This window comes from Mus musculus, chromosome 10 (assembly GCF_000001635.26).
Source record: "Mus musculus strain C57BL/6J chromosome 10, GRCm38.p6 C57BL/6J".
Lineage (NCBI taxonomy): Eukaryota > Metazoa > Chordata > Mammalia > Rodentia > Muridae > Mus > Mus musculus.
The window spans coordinates 14,759,025-14,774,640 of NC_000076.6; the positions used below are offsets into that span (position 1 = coordinate 14,759,025).

The 15,616-nt window shown below is 37.2% G+C and overlaps 1 protein-coding gene across 2 annotated transcripts; it reads left to right on the forward strand.

The window, feature by feature from the left end:
* The first annotated feature begins 331 nt into the window (after positions 1 to 331).
* On the forward strand, positions 332 to 12,434 carry Nmbr (neuromedin B receptor). 2 transcript variants are annotated; one of them, XM_030244941.1, is made up of 4 exons: positions 332 to 862; positions 1,305 to 1,686; positions 7,653 to 8,001; positions 11,131 to 12,431. In XM_030244941.1, exons 2-4 carry the CDS (start codon positions 1,451 to 1,453, stop codon positions 11,530 to 11,532), a joined length of 987 nt encoding a protein of 328 aa, XP_030100801.1. In that variant the 5' UTR covers positions 332 to 862; positions 1,305 to 1,450; the 3' UTR covers positions 11,533 to 12,431. The 2 variants fall into 2 exon arrangements, with proteins under 2 accessions (XP_030100801.1, NP_032729.1); NM_008703.3 differs by lacking the exon at positions 332 to 862 and having other exon boundaries at positions 923 to 1,686; positions 11,131 to 12,434.
* The last annotated feature ends 3,182 nt before the right edge of the window (positions 12,435 to 15,616 follow it).

Genomic DNA, 15,616 nt, shown 5'->3' on the forward strand with positions numbered 1-15,616 from the left:
TATGACTGGCATTATTAACTATAGGCATATGTGTATACACGCATATACATACATACACACATGCAGATAGTGTTAATATCACACTAGTATGAAAGGAAAAACAAGTTGCCGATTCATATTTAAAAAAAAAACTCTAAGTTTTACAACATATACATTAGCTCTGAGTCTAGCAAATTCAAGCCTGGTATTTATGCAAGTATGTGCACCAGAAACCATGTGCAAAAATGTTCATGGAAATTTCATTTAAATCAGCTAAAGTTGGGAAACTTGCAAATGTTAGTGAACATGAGAACGGTTAGGTAACAGTTAATCTGTTTCTAGATAGCCAAAATAACACATAATCTGCTCCTCTCAAAGCATGTGGACTTCCCACTGATGTATGAGGGGCGAGGTCAGAGGATGATTGCATCCTGAAAAGGTCTATCCCAAGGAGAGAGCCAACTAAGGAAGACATAATGGTGGTTTTTACTAGACTGTTTGTCCTGATAGTAAAGCATACATCTAAGAGATGTGCACTTAACACATGCTGAATCACAATAAAATATAAGTTTAAAGATGCATCAACTATAGTAAAGAGTTTCCAGACTTGGGGTGGAGGTAGTCAGAGGATGATAGAATAGAGTGGAGAGGAGTCTTTGTCCCTGGCTGGCTCGCTAAATTCAGTGTTTGAGCACTGGGGACCTGCCAACTCAGATCTCCAATCCTCAGAGGCTCACAAACTTCCTGCTTGGAGACGCTTGAGGATGGATGTATAAGGCACACAGAATGAAAACAGATTCGGCCACCCTTCAGTTCTACACAGTTGTACCACAGGATCGGTGGAGAGAAGAGCAAAGCTGTGCGGAGAACACAAGATGAGAGAGTTAGTGGCAGCTTTTCAGTGGATGACTTCCGTTCCCACTGGGGGCGGGGGGTGGACCAGATAGGCAGGTATGGCTCTGGGTCCCACAGGGACTGACCTTTGTTCTCCCGCTCTCTAATAGCGGAAACTAAGCCTTAAAGATAGAAAAAAGGCTCTGCTGCTTTGCTTTTTGTTTTGAGTTTAAATCGCAAACCAGCGGCAGTGAAGGGAACCTCTCCTAGGGGAAGCTCTGGAGCGCAGCGCGCACAGACTTCTCTGCAGGACGAGCGCGGTGGCTCAGTCCCAGGAGCCACAAACTTGCCAGGATCAGAGACAAATTAACTAAACCCACGTCGTGCTCACTGCACTTTCGAGACGCGCGAGTGCAAGAAAACTCCTGCGAGTTCCCTGGGAAAAGAAACCATGCCCCCCAGGTCTCTCTCCAACCTCTCCTTTCCCACAGAGGCGAATGAGAGCGAGCTGGTACCCGAGGTGTGGGAAAAGGATTTCCTGCCCGACTCAGATGGGACCACCGCGGAGTTGGTGATCCGCTGTGTGATACCATCCCTCTACCTAATCATCATCTCGGTGGGTTTGCTGGGCAACATCATGCTGGTGAAGATATTCCTCACCAACAGCGCCATGCGGAATGTCCCTAACATCTTCATCTCTAACCTGGCGGCTGGGGACCTGCTGCTGCTGCTGACCTGCGTTCCAGTGGACGCCTCCCGTTACTTCTTTGATGAATGGGTGTTCGGCAAGCTGGGCTGCAAACTCATCCCGGCCATCCAGCTCACCTCGGTGGGGGTTTCTGTGTTCACTCTCACTGCTCTCAGCGCTGACAGGTAAATAAATAAATAAATAAATAAATAAATAAATAAATAAATAAATACAGGTAGCAAAGGGGCAGACTGGAAAAGAGATGAACAGGGGCACGGGGCTAGGATGACTGGGATTGGAGTGTGCCACCGAGAAAAGCATGTTGGGAAAGGTTGGGGTAGAGGTGGGGGAAGGAAAGTATATGTATATAAGGAAAGCTTAGCGAGTCGAATTAAAACATAATGAGAAGTGGAGTTTAAAATTACAAAAAGTATTTAATACTTAAAATTGCACCAAACTTTAAGCTTGCCTGCATTCCTTCACACACTTGGAGAACCTTACTATGCACAGAATATCTACAGCATAGAACAAGTTCAAATTCACTTGTCTCCTGGGATTTTTTTTTTCTTTCTCCAAGCCTGCACAGTGTACTTTACTGATTCAGTAGGGTGGCATTCTTCTATGTTAGAACACTAAGTTTAACTTTAGGAAGCTGCTTAGTTCAGCCTATGCACTATTTACAATATGAAGTAAATATTAGTCTGAGGGAAACTATTAGAACAATAGGTGTTCTTCAGAAAATAGACTCTAGTCGGCCACCAATGGGAAGAGAGGCCCTTGGTCTTGCAAACTTTATATGCCCCAGTACAGGGGAATGCCAGGGCCAGGAAGCAGGAGTGGGTGGGTTGGGGAGGAGGGCTGGGGAGGGTATAGGGGACTTTCAGGATAGCATTTGAAATGTAAATGAAGAAAATAGCTAATAAAAAATTGTTAAATTAAAAACTAGACTCTCACATCTCGTTTAAAAATATTATGGTTTTCTATTTCTTGTTGAAATCAAGTGATTTCCTCCCCACCCCACCCCCATAATGCTAAATGTTAACGTCTCAAGACAGTGCTATGAACACAACCTTCATTAACAAATCTGCTTCCACGTACTCTAGCAGTGTGATATATCCATTGTTCTACTTGTCATTTTCCATGTGCAGATCCTTAAGTTTGGATAATGTAAGTCCTCCTGAAATTTCTAGGAGTAAAATCTAGGAGGCTACAGCTGTTTTCCCTGGCTGCCTGCATCGTGCTTTCGGCTCTTTGCAGGAAGGAATGTCTGAGTAGGTGACTGGAGGCAGTGTATATAATTAGGTATCATTTTTGGAGCTGTGGTTTCATTGCCTTGGGGATGAAGGACAGACTGAAGTTATTTAGCTAAACAATTTAACTTGAAAATGATATTCACTCACCTTATTATTTTGCATATTGAATTATTAATGAGTTTGGATTTGAGTTTCTTGGGACTGGTTATAATGTCCTTATACCAATTGGGAATTGAAGAGTTACTTTTTATTGGAAGTAAGACAGTATTCAGTGGAATGTCTTTTGTTGTTGTGAAGTACATACTTATTTTATAAAATATGCTATTTTTAAATGCTCATGGAAAAGTGATTAAAATTGTTAAATACCTTATGAACCCTATTTTGTCTTCTTGGTACCAGTCCCATTATCTTTCAGAAAGTTTTACTTGATCTTCAAAGCTAAACTATGACATTGAAGCTGGGCTGCCCTTCTTCAGGTGACCTATTCTAATCAGACCGTTAAAGAAATAAACGTAATTAGGATAAAACACAATATTAGCAAACACCATCAGTGAAATCTACACCAAGCATCCTTTCAAAAAAAAAGGATCTATATACCTTTTTAAAGGATGGCATTTGTAGCAAGATCAGAGCTTGAGTTTATTGCAAACAAGTTTTCTAGTCTATTGTCATGGAAACAAGTTTGCCTAGCTCAGAGATCCAAGACTGAAGAGCCTCCTGTATTTAGGACTTTTTGAGGTCATCATATGCATACCAGGGAGATTATAATGATAAAGTCTGGTGGATTGCCTCTTTTGGACCATTGAGTACCCTGGCTATTTTCAATTTGGGTTTTATTGGAAGCTTAAAATTTTAAAAAAGTCAAAAACATATAACAGGGACAAAAAGGGAAGAAAACAGGTGTAAGGAAAGTGAAAGTAGACAACTATAGGGTGACCTGTATTTTAACGAAGAAAGGTAATTACGTTTTCTGAGAGCTTTTGAGTTGTCATCTCAAAAAGAAGAGTTACCTCTTATAGTATAGATTCAGCTGTGATTTTTACAGAGTCATAGTCACAGAATGATCTGCAATTTCTGCATCTAATTTATTATTTTATTATTAAATACAATATGCTATATTATGCCAGAATGCAGTTAATTATGTCTTTTACTCAATTGATTTTAATCACTGCTAGGTTGCTTCCATTTTCCTTCTTCTTAGAAGGAACATCAGTGACTTAAGATGCACTGTGTTGTTGCTGAGTATTAATACTGATTCCATAATTTAGTTATAGCTCATGATTGCTTGTTTATTTGTGTCACACATAGTAAGTAAGGAGGGAATTGCCAGGGTGGATATTATTGCAGCTGGATCTTCAGTGCCGCCTTTATTTGTACATATTTTGCCGGGAAAGGTGTGGTAGAATAATACAAAACATATGCTCCTAAGTATCTGTTACTTATTTAGGAAAAAAAAAGACTGAGTTTCAACATGACATGATGCTTTAAGAGAAGGCATCTGCTTCTCTAAATAGCAGGCTTCTGTTGTTTGCAGAAGTTCACTGTGATTGTGCACGTCCTACTCTGGACAGCTTGCAGGAAGCCTGAGGCACAAATGCCCACTGCTGCATCACTCCTGTTGAAAATGGTTTCTAAGCATGACTTACGTGCAGATCGGAAAAATATTAGTAAAGTAAAGACAGAATGAGGTCTCAACTCTCATCTTAGAGGCTCTGTCTCATTCAGTCATTGGAAAAGTCCAGTCTACCCTCCTCATTGCACAGCGGTCATAGATGACTCGGAAGCTTGATGTCCATTGAACATCACTTGACAGTGTCCATTGTATACCACCACTCTATCCTAACCCAGTGCTCTGCTGACCACAAGTGCTCTTCATTAATGTTGTCCTTATTACTCAAGCCAACAACCATTTACTGAGAAGCCACGGTGTGCTCGCAGCATTCTCCTGTGCACCAGAGAAGCAATAATGAGAAATAGCTTTGCTTCTGTCAACATGTGGTTCACACCTGGACTTTTGCTGACCTCCTTTCTGCACAAAAGCTTGATCAGCAAAGAAAGGGAGGTTTCAGTAGACATGCTTAAAGAAACATATTTTGAGATGTTTTGATGATTTTTTCCAAGAAGTGAAAATGAGCTAATTCTTTAATTTGTATTATGATTAAATTCAAATTTATATTTCCATTAAATTTATACCACACACAGACATGAATGAGATTCAGATTGATGAGTAAATATATTCATTAATGCTTAATAAGTGAATGATGGTTATACATCTCTATATCTGCCTTTGGATTGGCTATTCTTTAATTCTGCTTTCAATTGGGAATATCTCTCTGAGACTATTTGTAAGAGAAAATGTAACAGCTTACACATATTTTCTATACTACAGAGTTTAATTAAATAGCTTTTCTGCTGAAGGACGTCTTTCTTATGTTTTATGTAAATATTTGAAGGAAGCATGATAAAGCATGCCCACTTTAATATGCATTAGATGGCTTTACTTATCTCTTTATATACTTTTAAAGATATACTAGCAGCATTAATATTCTTTCACAGCTGGATCTATGGATCAGTGGTAGAGTGCTTGCTTGCCTTGCATACACGATATCCTGGTTTTTCTAGTACTTCTGTCTCCCCAGCAAACAGACACAAACAATAATTGTAAGCTGTATTACAGCACTGATAGTGTTGGTAATCTGTTCTTTTTGTATTGTAATTCTTTGTTTATAGAATTTACACTACTGTCTTTTCATTCTGTTAGATATTATTAAGAGACTTCCTGAGTTATAACTCACCTTTCTTGCTGGAGGTGAGGAGAGTCATCCCTGTTCAAATGGTCCCTCTTATCTTTGCCCCACTCTCCTGATGGATTTATTCTCCTAAATGAATTTTGGCCTATGGCCAGTAATCTTATAATAAGATTTTAAGTTTCTTTACCATCTTTTTAGGGGCATAGTGCATATTATAATCTGAAGATTTGTGTCTTCCTAAAATTCATAAACCACAATCTTTTCCAACAAGCATTGGTAATAGGTAATAGGATCTTTAGGGTGTGGTTAGGTCTTTAGAGTAGGGCTGTTTTGAGAAGTACCCCAGAAGGACCCAGTAGAAGACACTACTTATGTACTTTGAGCAAGGGCACAGAGAAACCACCAACTGGACCACTGTGTGGGTAGAAAGAAAGCCTTTTGGGGGAACAAGCTGCCAGACTGCCTCTAAGAACAGAGGCTAGCAGCTGGTCTGGAAAGCAAGTAGGTTTTATATGACAATCACAGGATGGGGGTCTTTGAGCAGATCGGGATGCTCAGACTGATCAGGAGTGAGATGCCCTTGCCCAGGGAGTCCAGGTAGTTGACTGTTAGGGGAGAAGGGAGGTAGTGGCTTTCCTGGTAACAAAAACCAGTTTTAAAAAGTCCTGAGGAATGATGAGTTTAGGTTTCTGTTTACCCAGCCAGCATCCTTCTGTTTAGGACACTGTTACCAGCACTGTCGTTTTGGGGGCCTGCTTTGGATCTAACACTTGCCATCAAGGGAAGACATTCTCACCAGGCATTGAACTTGTCAAAGCTTTCATCCTGGACTTTCCACTCTTCCGGACTGCATAATAACTTTCTGGGGTTCATAATTCACCAAGCCTAGGGTATTTTAATTTAGTATTTTAACTTACCTATAACTAATTCTCTGAAAGTGTATTACCATATATGCTATGGAGAGAGGCATCTTCCTTTTATTTTTTAAAAATATGAAGGGCATTGAGAATGTCCCTTTTGGTCCTTTGCTATCTAAAAGAAGGCTTGTTATAGAGATTGAATATCCGTTTTATTCCTTCTCCTCATTTAAACACATACATGCAGCCACCTTACCGATGTATTTATGTATTTTGGTAATTTGCCCTTATGAGTTATCTGATAAGCGTTATCAGTCAATAGATATGTAACTGTACGGAGGGAGATGTTTTTATCCATACTTCACAGTGAAAATAAAGAGCACTTAAACTTTTTTTCTAAATGCTATCATAGGCAATAACAAATTAGTCTGACTGAAATTTCTTTCTATTATATATTATTATCTCTTAGATATACTTTCAAATACCTTTAAAGACAAATATAACTTGCTGTTGTACAATTTGGTTCACTTGAGTTTTCACTCCTTAAAAGTGTGGAATTGGGCATGATGAGGTGGGGATTAGGATGCAGTATCTCAGAATGTGAGTCCTGTACCCCCTTATCCTACTGCACATTACCACCAATGCACAAGAGATGAGAAGAGAGGCTTCTGCACGATCCAAAACAATTAAACTAATCTATAAAGACAGGGAAGACTTCAGTTATCAGTTTTCTCAATTGGATTGTGGAGAAAAATCTCGCTCTGGTCTAGGGTTTGTTGATGCTAAGGAAAAATGTTCGAAGTCCCAAACACCAAATCTATGAGGATAGAATCAAGGTAGAACTCAAATGCATTGCTTTGTGGACCTTTGGTAATTCAGTTATTTTCCTTAGATAGCATTATAATGATAGGTTGGAAATGAAAGCATTTAAATATAAAATCTAATAGCTGGTCACATTCAATGTGTACTGTGCATTGACTTAAGACAAAGTTATTGTGAAAAAGCCAGTTTCCACTGCTCAGAAAAATCCATTTTTAAATATTTTCCTCTTTCTTCTTGTGTTCTGTGCCAATAAAACCTGCAGTGAATTGTAGACACTGATATGCCAGGGAATTTGTATATTCCATATATTAGGAAATGGCCAGGGGAGAAAAGTGTTGGCACCTCTATTGCCAGTGAGATTTATTTTCCTCTCCCTCCCCCTCCCTACTTCTCTCCCTTCCTACCCACCTCCTTTCCTCCTTTTCTTCTTCCTTCTTTCTTAGAGAGTAACTTGAGACTTTTGTCCTAGGTACAGAGCTATCGTGAACCCCATGGACATGCAGACGTCCGGTGTGTTGCTGTGGACCAGTTTGAAGGCAGTGGGCATCTGGGTGGTCTCTGTGTTGTTGGCGGTCCCTGAAGCTGTGTTTTCAGAAGTAGCACGCATTGGTAGCTTGGATAACAGCAGTTTCACAGCATGCATACCCTACCCACAAACAGATGAGTTACATCCAAAGATTCATTCAGTGCTCATTTTTCTTGTCTATTTCCTCATACCCCTTGTTATCATCAGCATTTATTATTATCATATTGCAAAGACTTTAATTAAAAGTGCACACAATCTTCCTGGAGAATACAATGAACATACCAAAAAGCAGGTAAGCTGATTCAGGATGTGTGTGTGTGTGTGTGTGTGTGTGTGTGTGTGTGTGTGTGTGTGTGTATTTGTAAGGATGCTAGTCAAAATTAGTGACTGCTATTTTCTGTTTTATTTTATAGATTGTCCATCCCATGAAATACAAAGACAGACCTGGGCATTCATTTGCTTTAGCTGAAAGGATTCTTAGGGAATTTCTTACATGTGCTTGTATAACATAGTGAAGAGATCTACCTGCCCATGGGCTGTGACTCTAACAGCAGGAGGGAGAAGGTTGTAGGCAGGATGTTCCCTGGAGCTTACTGGTCAGTTAATCTACTATGTGTGCATAGGTTTCAGTGACAGAACCAATCTGTAAAGATAGAGAATGATAGCAGGAAATACATGTAAGCCAGCCTCTGACTTCCACACATATGCATATGCACACACATACACACATGCACACCCGTGAATACATATACATACACATGCATGGATGATAAATAAAAAGAAATCAATGTTTGTTTTAAAACTTTTTACATGAAAATATTTTTACAAAGTTCAAGATCATCAATCTGAAAAATTTTCATTTTAAGAATAAATTGATTATCTTCTTCTAGTATCCCTGTAAGGGCATCAGAAAGAGCAAAGAAGGATATCTCTTTAATGATCATGGGGCAGTGCCAAGGGCTGATCATGAGGCTTGAGTGGGTAGCATTAGAGGAAGCGCTAGAAACTGCAGAGAAGCAGAGAGAATTAATGCAAAGCCAAAGGCAGCTGGTGGTGGGTACTTGGTGGTTGGTAACTGTGCAACCTTTTCCATAAAGAACATACAGGAGTTGAAAATTGGTAACATGTAGATTAGCTACATTTGTTGTTGATGTTAAAGAAAATGCACTAATAATTTTGGTTAATGCTATTTGTGTGAAAGCAAAAGTGAACAAATGCTCTAGTGCGAAAGTTTCTTGTATATTTCCATATTCCTGGAGAGAGAACTCTAAGGTGTCAGAACTCCTGTAACTACCAAGGTTACAGAGAGGTGATGGGCACTTGTTGCCAATTTGAAGGCAAACAAATTTAATCCGAGATTACTAAAATGTTAGTGGTGGGTTAGATGGATTAAGAGAATGGAGCTGTGAGCCACTGATCAGAAGCAGGTGGAGGATGCTATGGTGCAGAATATCCTTCATTAATTAAGAACTGTCATGAAGAGTTGAAACTCATTTTAAAGACTTAGTGACTCAATGTTTCAGATAAATGAATGATTTGTTACCCATGTATCTGGGATCCTGGAAACCAAATATCCATGCTATAGGCGCATTGTGTCCTTTATGTATCTAGATACTTCACTCAGAGTTCTGTAATCCAATTTGTATTATAATGGGACACTTAAGATTTGTTTTTTTTTTATTTCTTTTAAGTTGAGTTTCTTGTATAGTCACAGCTTTTTTCTCTCTATCTTTTGAATCATCAGTTCTATCTTATTTTTTTTTGCAAGTTTCTCTTTGAAGTCTTATAAGCTTTGATTGGGTAACTGGTTCTTGACACTTGCCAAGACACCATCTCAAAGCTTACCTGAAAGTGGATCTCTAGCTTCAGACTGCCATGGAAGTTTAAAGCCATGTTGCATCATCTAGAGAGGACACACAGAGGATTCTAAATTCCACACTCACACTTCTTAAAATGGTTGGTTTGTCCAGCTTAGCCCACTGAGATGCATCATCACTACCACAGCACTCTTCATGAGTGTCGGCTACACTCACTCTGCCTTTCAGACTTTCCATTTCTTTCTGGAGTATTCTGAATGCTGACTAATGGCTTCATCTCAGAAAGTGTAGTGACTGCTGTTAGTGTCTTCTGATATACTGTGCCCACTCACACTGTTATATTTAACAATTTAAGCAAATGGGAAATAAGATCTAAATCTTGCACTCTAGACTTTAGGTTAAAATATTAAATGTCTAACTTTGAATACTACGTATTTCATCCCTGAGGACCTTCTTACAAAACAGTAAGCATAGTACACATTCTATTAAAAACAACCCTAAAATCTAATCCAGTTTATCTTACTAGTGTTGATATTTTTCTTAGAAATTAAAAATTATTTTATCTATCTATCTATCTATCTATCTATCTATCTATCTATCTATCTATCCATCTATCTACCTATATCTATCATCTATCTATCATCTATGTATCTCTATATCTATGTATGTATTTATGTCTGTCTGTATCTATCATCTATCTATAGCTATCATCCATTTATATATCTGTCATCTATATATCTATGCATCTGTGTATCTGTGTATGTATGTATGTATGTATGTATGTATGTATGTATGTATGATCTATTTATAGCTATCCATCCATTTATATATCTATCATCTATTTGTGTATGTGTGTGTGTGTGTATGTAAACATGTATGTGCATGCCATAGTGTATGTGTGTGTGTGTGTTTGTGTGTGTGTTGTGTGTGTGTAACAATTTGATGGACAGTTCTTTTTGGAGTTCTTTTTCTACCATGTGGGTCATAAGTATTGAACTCAGTTTGTCAGGTTTGGCACCATATGACTTTAGCCATTGAGCCATCTCTCCAGTCTCTGAAAAAAATTGTAAGTTAGGAGCCTAAATCAATGTCTATTTGTTTGTTTTTTATTATCTACTTGTATTAAAGAGGGGCAGAGAAGATAAATAGATAGTGATATCTAGAGTAAAAATTAGTCCTCTTTCATCAGGTCATTTTTTACTTGTTTAAATACCCTGATATTTAGAAAATATGTACACTTGAGTGTATTTCGTTTAACTTATTATTTTAAGATAAACAAAATAATTTATGATTTTACTAACACCGTCCTATCTTAAGTAAAGGGAAAACATTTTAAGGCATTCATTAAGATTATTGTTTGGCGTGAAGATAGTAATTTATAATTTATCATCTGATCTTGTGTAATAGTAAATATATTCAGAAGAATATGATGTGGTAACCATAATTGTCCTGGCCAAGCTGTTAGAGCAATCACTTTGATGAGCTGATGAGGTAAGGATACAGTTCTTCTGTTTGGGAACATCTCATGCCCTGACTAACCTTGCCTCTGTGGCTGCGGATGACTCCATTTCCTTTTGACCAGTGGGTATCTTTGCTCTTCACAGATGGAGACACGGAAACGCCTGGCTAAGATTGTTCTGGTCTTTGTGGGCTGCTTTGTCTTCTGCTGGTTTCCCAACCACGTCCTCTACTTGTATAGGTCTTTCAACTACAAGGAGATAGATCCTTCTCTCGGGCACATGATCGTCACCTTAGTGGCCCGGGTTCTGAGTTTCAGCAATTCCTGTGTCAATCCCTTTGCTCTTTACCTGCTCAGCGAAAGCTTTAGGAAGCACTTCAACAGCCAGCTCTGTTGTGGGCGGAAGTCCTATCCCGAGAGGTCCACCAGCTACCTCCTCAGCTCGTCAGCAGTAAGAATGACTTCTTTGAAAAGCAATACAAAGAATGTGGTGACCAATTCTGTCCTGCTCAATGGACATAGCACAAAGCAAGAAATAGCACTGTGATGGGATACGATCTAATTCACTCTTGGAAAATACCATTTTCAAAGTTTTTCCATTATTACGTAGCAAAGCAGAACTAAATAATGTCCACATTTATACTGCTCCCTAGCTAATTCATCAGGAGAGCTCATGATTGACTCAAGTGCAAAGCAAATACTTTTGTCTGAATAGAAAGAATTTTACATTACACCATACACATCTATACTGCACACACATAACTCACATATCTTCTGCTAACATTGGTTTACAAATTCCCTTGAGATTTAAGGTGTTTCAACAAGCAAATGTGGCATATTTACTTTAAATTCCTTTTATCTTAAATCATAGAGAACATTTCCATAATGACTCTGTAATTTAATGAGAGGTAATAATTAAACTCCTATTATTTGAAATATAAATTACATCATTCTTCCTAGTAAATTTTATCCATAATTAGTATATATATGTATATATGCATATATATTAGATATATATATCTTAATTTGAAAAAATTTTCAAAGTGGAGCTTAGTAATTGTTCATTAATATTTATTGTTCTTTGTGTAATTATAATTTATAGAAAGGTTTGTAAGTTCTAGATATTGTATTGGAAAGTGTGATGGTATTTTATTATGAATTATAAATTGATATATGAATGTGAGTCACCTTGTATGTGTAAAAGAAATACAATATGCTCCAAATTTCAATACTGTTACTTATATGTTTGCATGACAATTTTTGTGAACACCTAAATTTGTTACAAATTGACTGGTTCTGCATAAATAATAAGATTTGTATAATTCTGATGAGCATTTGCTCTTGTATCTGCCAACTTACAAGTGTATGGGATCTCAGGCATTTTTTTTCTCTGCATGATATCACACTTTTCTCCAAATAAACATCTTTCCATTTGTAAGCAAAATATAAGTGTTGTCTTTATTAAACTCTAAACTCTACCTATACTAAATGTCTAATACTTGAATTTTTCATGCTATATTTCCTTCCAAATGAGTTAAGGTCATTTTTCTGGAACATTAAGCTTCCCTTTAAACATCCCTAACCCACAGTAAAGGCATGAAATAATCATCTGGGCACAGGAATTGAAAAATAAATGTAAACAATTTACCTATAGCATTTGATAATATGAATAATAATAGATACTAATCAAGTGTTTGCTGGTTTTTTAGGTTTATTACCAGAGTTTCATATATAATTATTTTTTTCAAATAAACTCTTAAAATAAAAGATGCTCAAATTCGGGGGATCTTGATTCAGGAGATGACACAATTCTACAAATTAAATGAGAATGGTAATACATTAATGAAATACAAACTTGGCCATTAGCTTCCTTTAAGTTCATGGAAAGGACACCTGTAAAGTAGTTCCTGTTTTCTTTATTTTATAGGTTGGGAAATTGAGACTCAGCTATAGGTAGTAACTTAGAGAAGATTATTCTGCCGTGTGGACAACTTGGAATATGAAAGCAGATCCCACATCGTACCCACTACATGTCTACATCTGATTGCAAGTTTCAGGCAAGCTGCAGGTGTATTTACCATGGTATCACACAATGTGTACAGAGTTGAAGTTAAGTTTGAGCATCTTTTAAAGTTCATTCACTGCAATCAGTAGAATTATCGCCTAGGAACAAGGTCCATGAAGAATATGAAGATGATAACGGACACATAGGAAACATTACAAGACTCAATCACATAGATCATAGTGGTTCTTTTAGTATCATGTATGTAGAAATATATGATATGTTGTAAAAACACAGGCATATATCCTATAATATTTTTATATGACATTAAAACTAAAAGGGTATATACATACATTAATTATGAATTCCTAAGAATTTAGAGTTCAAGGGAACACAACTGTGAGATATTTTGTATAGGGAAATGCCAGGGCCAGGGTGGGTGGGTTGGTGAGCAGGGGGAGAGGGGAGGGGAGAGCAGATTTTCGGAGGGAAACTAGGAAAGGGAAACTAGGAGGGAAACTATTTGAAATGTAAATAAAGAATATCTAATAAAAGAAAAGAATCCATCCATTCATGTTTGTATGAAATGTATTTATTTTTGTATTGTTTGTGTGAATTGTATTTATGAAATGTTTTAGAAAAAGTTTCCCTAGACATTTTATGAAAATGTTTTTCTATAAAGATATCAATGGCAAAGACAGTTCTTACTGCCAAAGGATGATAGTAGGGTAAATTAGTCCAAACTTACCTATGAAGTACACAGAACAATAGTAAACCAACTGAAGGGGGCAAAGCAGTCTGAAATAGAGTGAACAGTCTTACTTTTATTGAGTATATGAAATATGTCTTATTATTCAACTATCCTCCTTAAAACATGAAGGAAATAAATACCTGTATATGCTTGAGAACAAGGCTTAACCTCACAGTTGTCTCCTACACATAAGATGGAATAATGAGTAACATTACAAAGATTAAATAATGTGACGTTGTCAGACAACTTTTGGCATAACAGTAAACGTTTACAGAAGGTACTGTCTAGCATACTTTACAATTGACTTGTGTCACCTGATAGAATGATCAGAAAATTTACTAAACACTGTGATAGCTAGTACTCTGTTCTTCATAAGGATCATTATGTCAGCTCTTTACAGGAGCATTGTTCTAATTTGTATCCAATGCATAAGGAATTTGAGTGTTACCAGCAGGCCAAACACAGGAGGAAGAGCTCATCACTTATCCCTCCTTACTGGTGGTTTCTAAATTTACATGAAATCATTTACTGTTTATGGACATTTTAGTCAAAGTAGGGCTGAATATACTATGATGAGCTCATTAAAGGAAGCCACCTAATAACATTGTAGCTGTCATTGTTACTATAATTACATATGACATTTCACAATGATGACATCACCAGATGATGTATTTCTGGGCTGAAAATTATTTGGGTAAAGTTACAAAAGAACAAAAGAAAATTAGCAAAAGAAATGTGTTTGCAACTATGGTGCTAGTGACTTCTTCTAGGAAGTGGTGTTTATTAACATAACCAAACTGGTGTGTTTACTCTCTAAATTATTTTGCCAAGTTATTTCATTGTTTTCTATATGCTGCATCTTAGAAGGCTTTTGAACAAGAAAATTTTCTGTATTCTTACAAAAATGTTAATTTTTAGTGGGTTATTTGCCATCAAGTACAGCACAATCTTGGTGATGATTTTATTTCTAAGACCCAACTTTCCCCATGGGTAATAAATGGATAATAATTACTACTTCATGGTGGAAGAATTGTGCAAGCTAAAGTCACTTGGGAATTTTATAATTTATTTACTGATACTCAACAAAACTCTTTGAAACAAGAAACCTATAATCATTCGAGTTCTCTCAAATTTCAAGTCAGATAGAGAAATTATTAAAATTATCCAATCTGAAAATCAAATAGTAAGGTGTTTTAACTGTTTGGTTTTCATTATACTAAAATATTAGTTGGAAATATGAGCCTATACTTAAAACTTTTCATTTTTGTTAAGCTCGGTGTTATGGATCTGCTAGCTTCTGGCATGTAATACTCTGTTGTTTTCTTCTAGATACAATAAACAAGCAAGTTTTTCACAGTATGATCCATCCATTTTGCTGTATTGTTTTGGAGATAGGTATTGCTTTCCTCCCATGTAAGTCCCGTTACATGCTTTCAGTGTCCTGTGGTTGGATTGCAGACATGTTCCACACTGTGAAGACTAAAGTAACACAACCTTTACTATTTTTCTGATGTTAACTTATGTGCTGGTGTAAAGAAGAATCTTTTTCCTTTCTCAAGACCTGCCTCTTGTGGGAGTGAAGAAGATAGGGGAAAATTCCACAGATCACTTTCATTCTACCCTGTATCTTCTCTAGACCTACTCATCATCCTAAACTTTGTGCTATATTGGATTGAGTTTCATCATGACAACGCATGCCAATGCTGGCCAAACAATGACAATGTTTTATACTTAATAAAATTCAACATCCGATTAAATTGAGTGTGGTCTTATCACTCAGTTTAAAGCACACATTTATCTCGGCAACAAACTACCAACAACAGTACTGTTTCTGATTATCTATTTAATCAAATCCATCTCTGGAGGTCAGTGGGGACT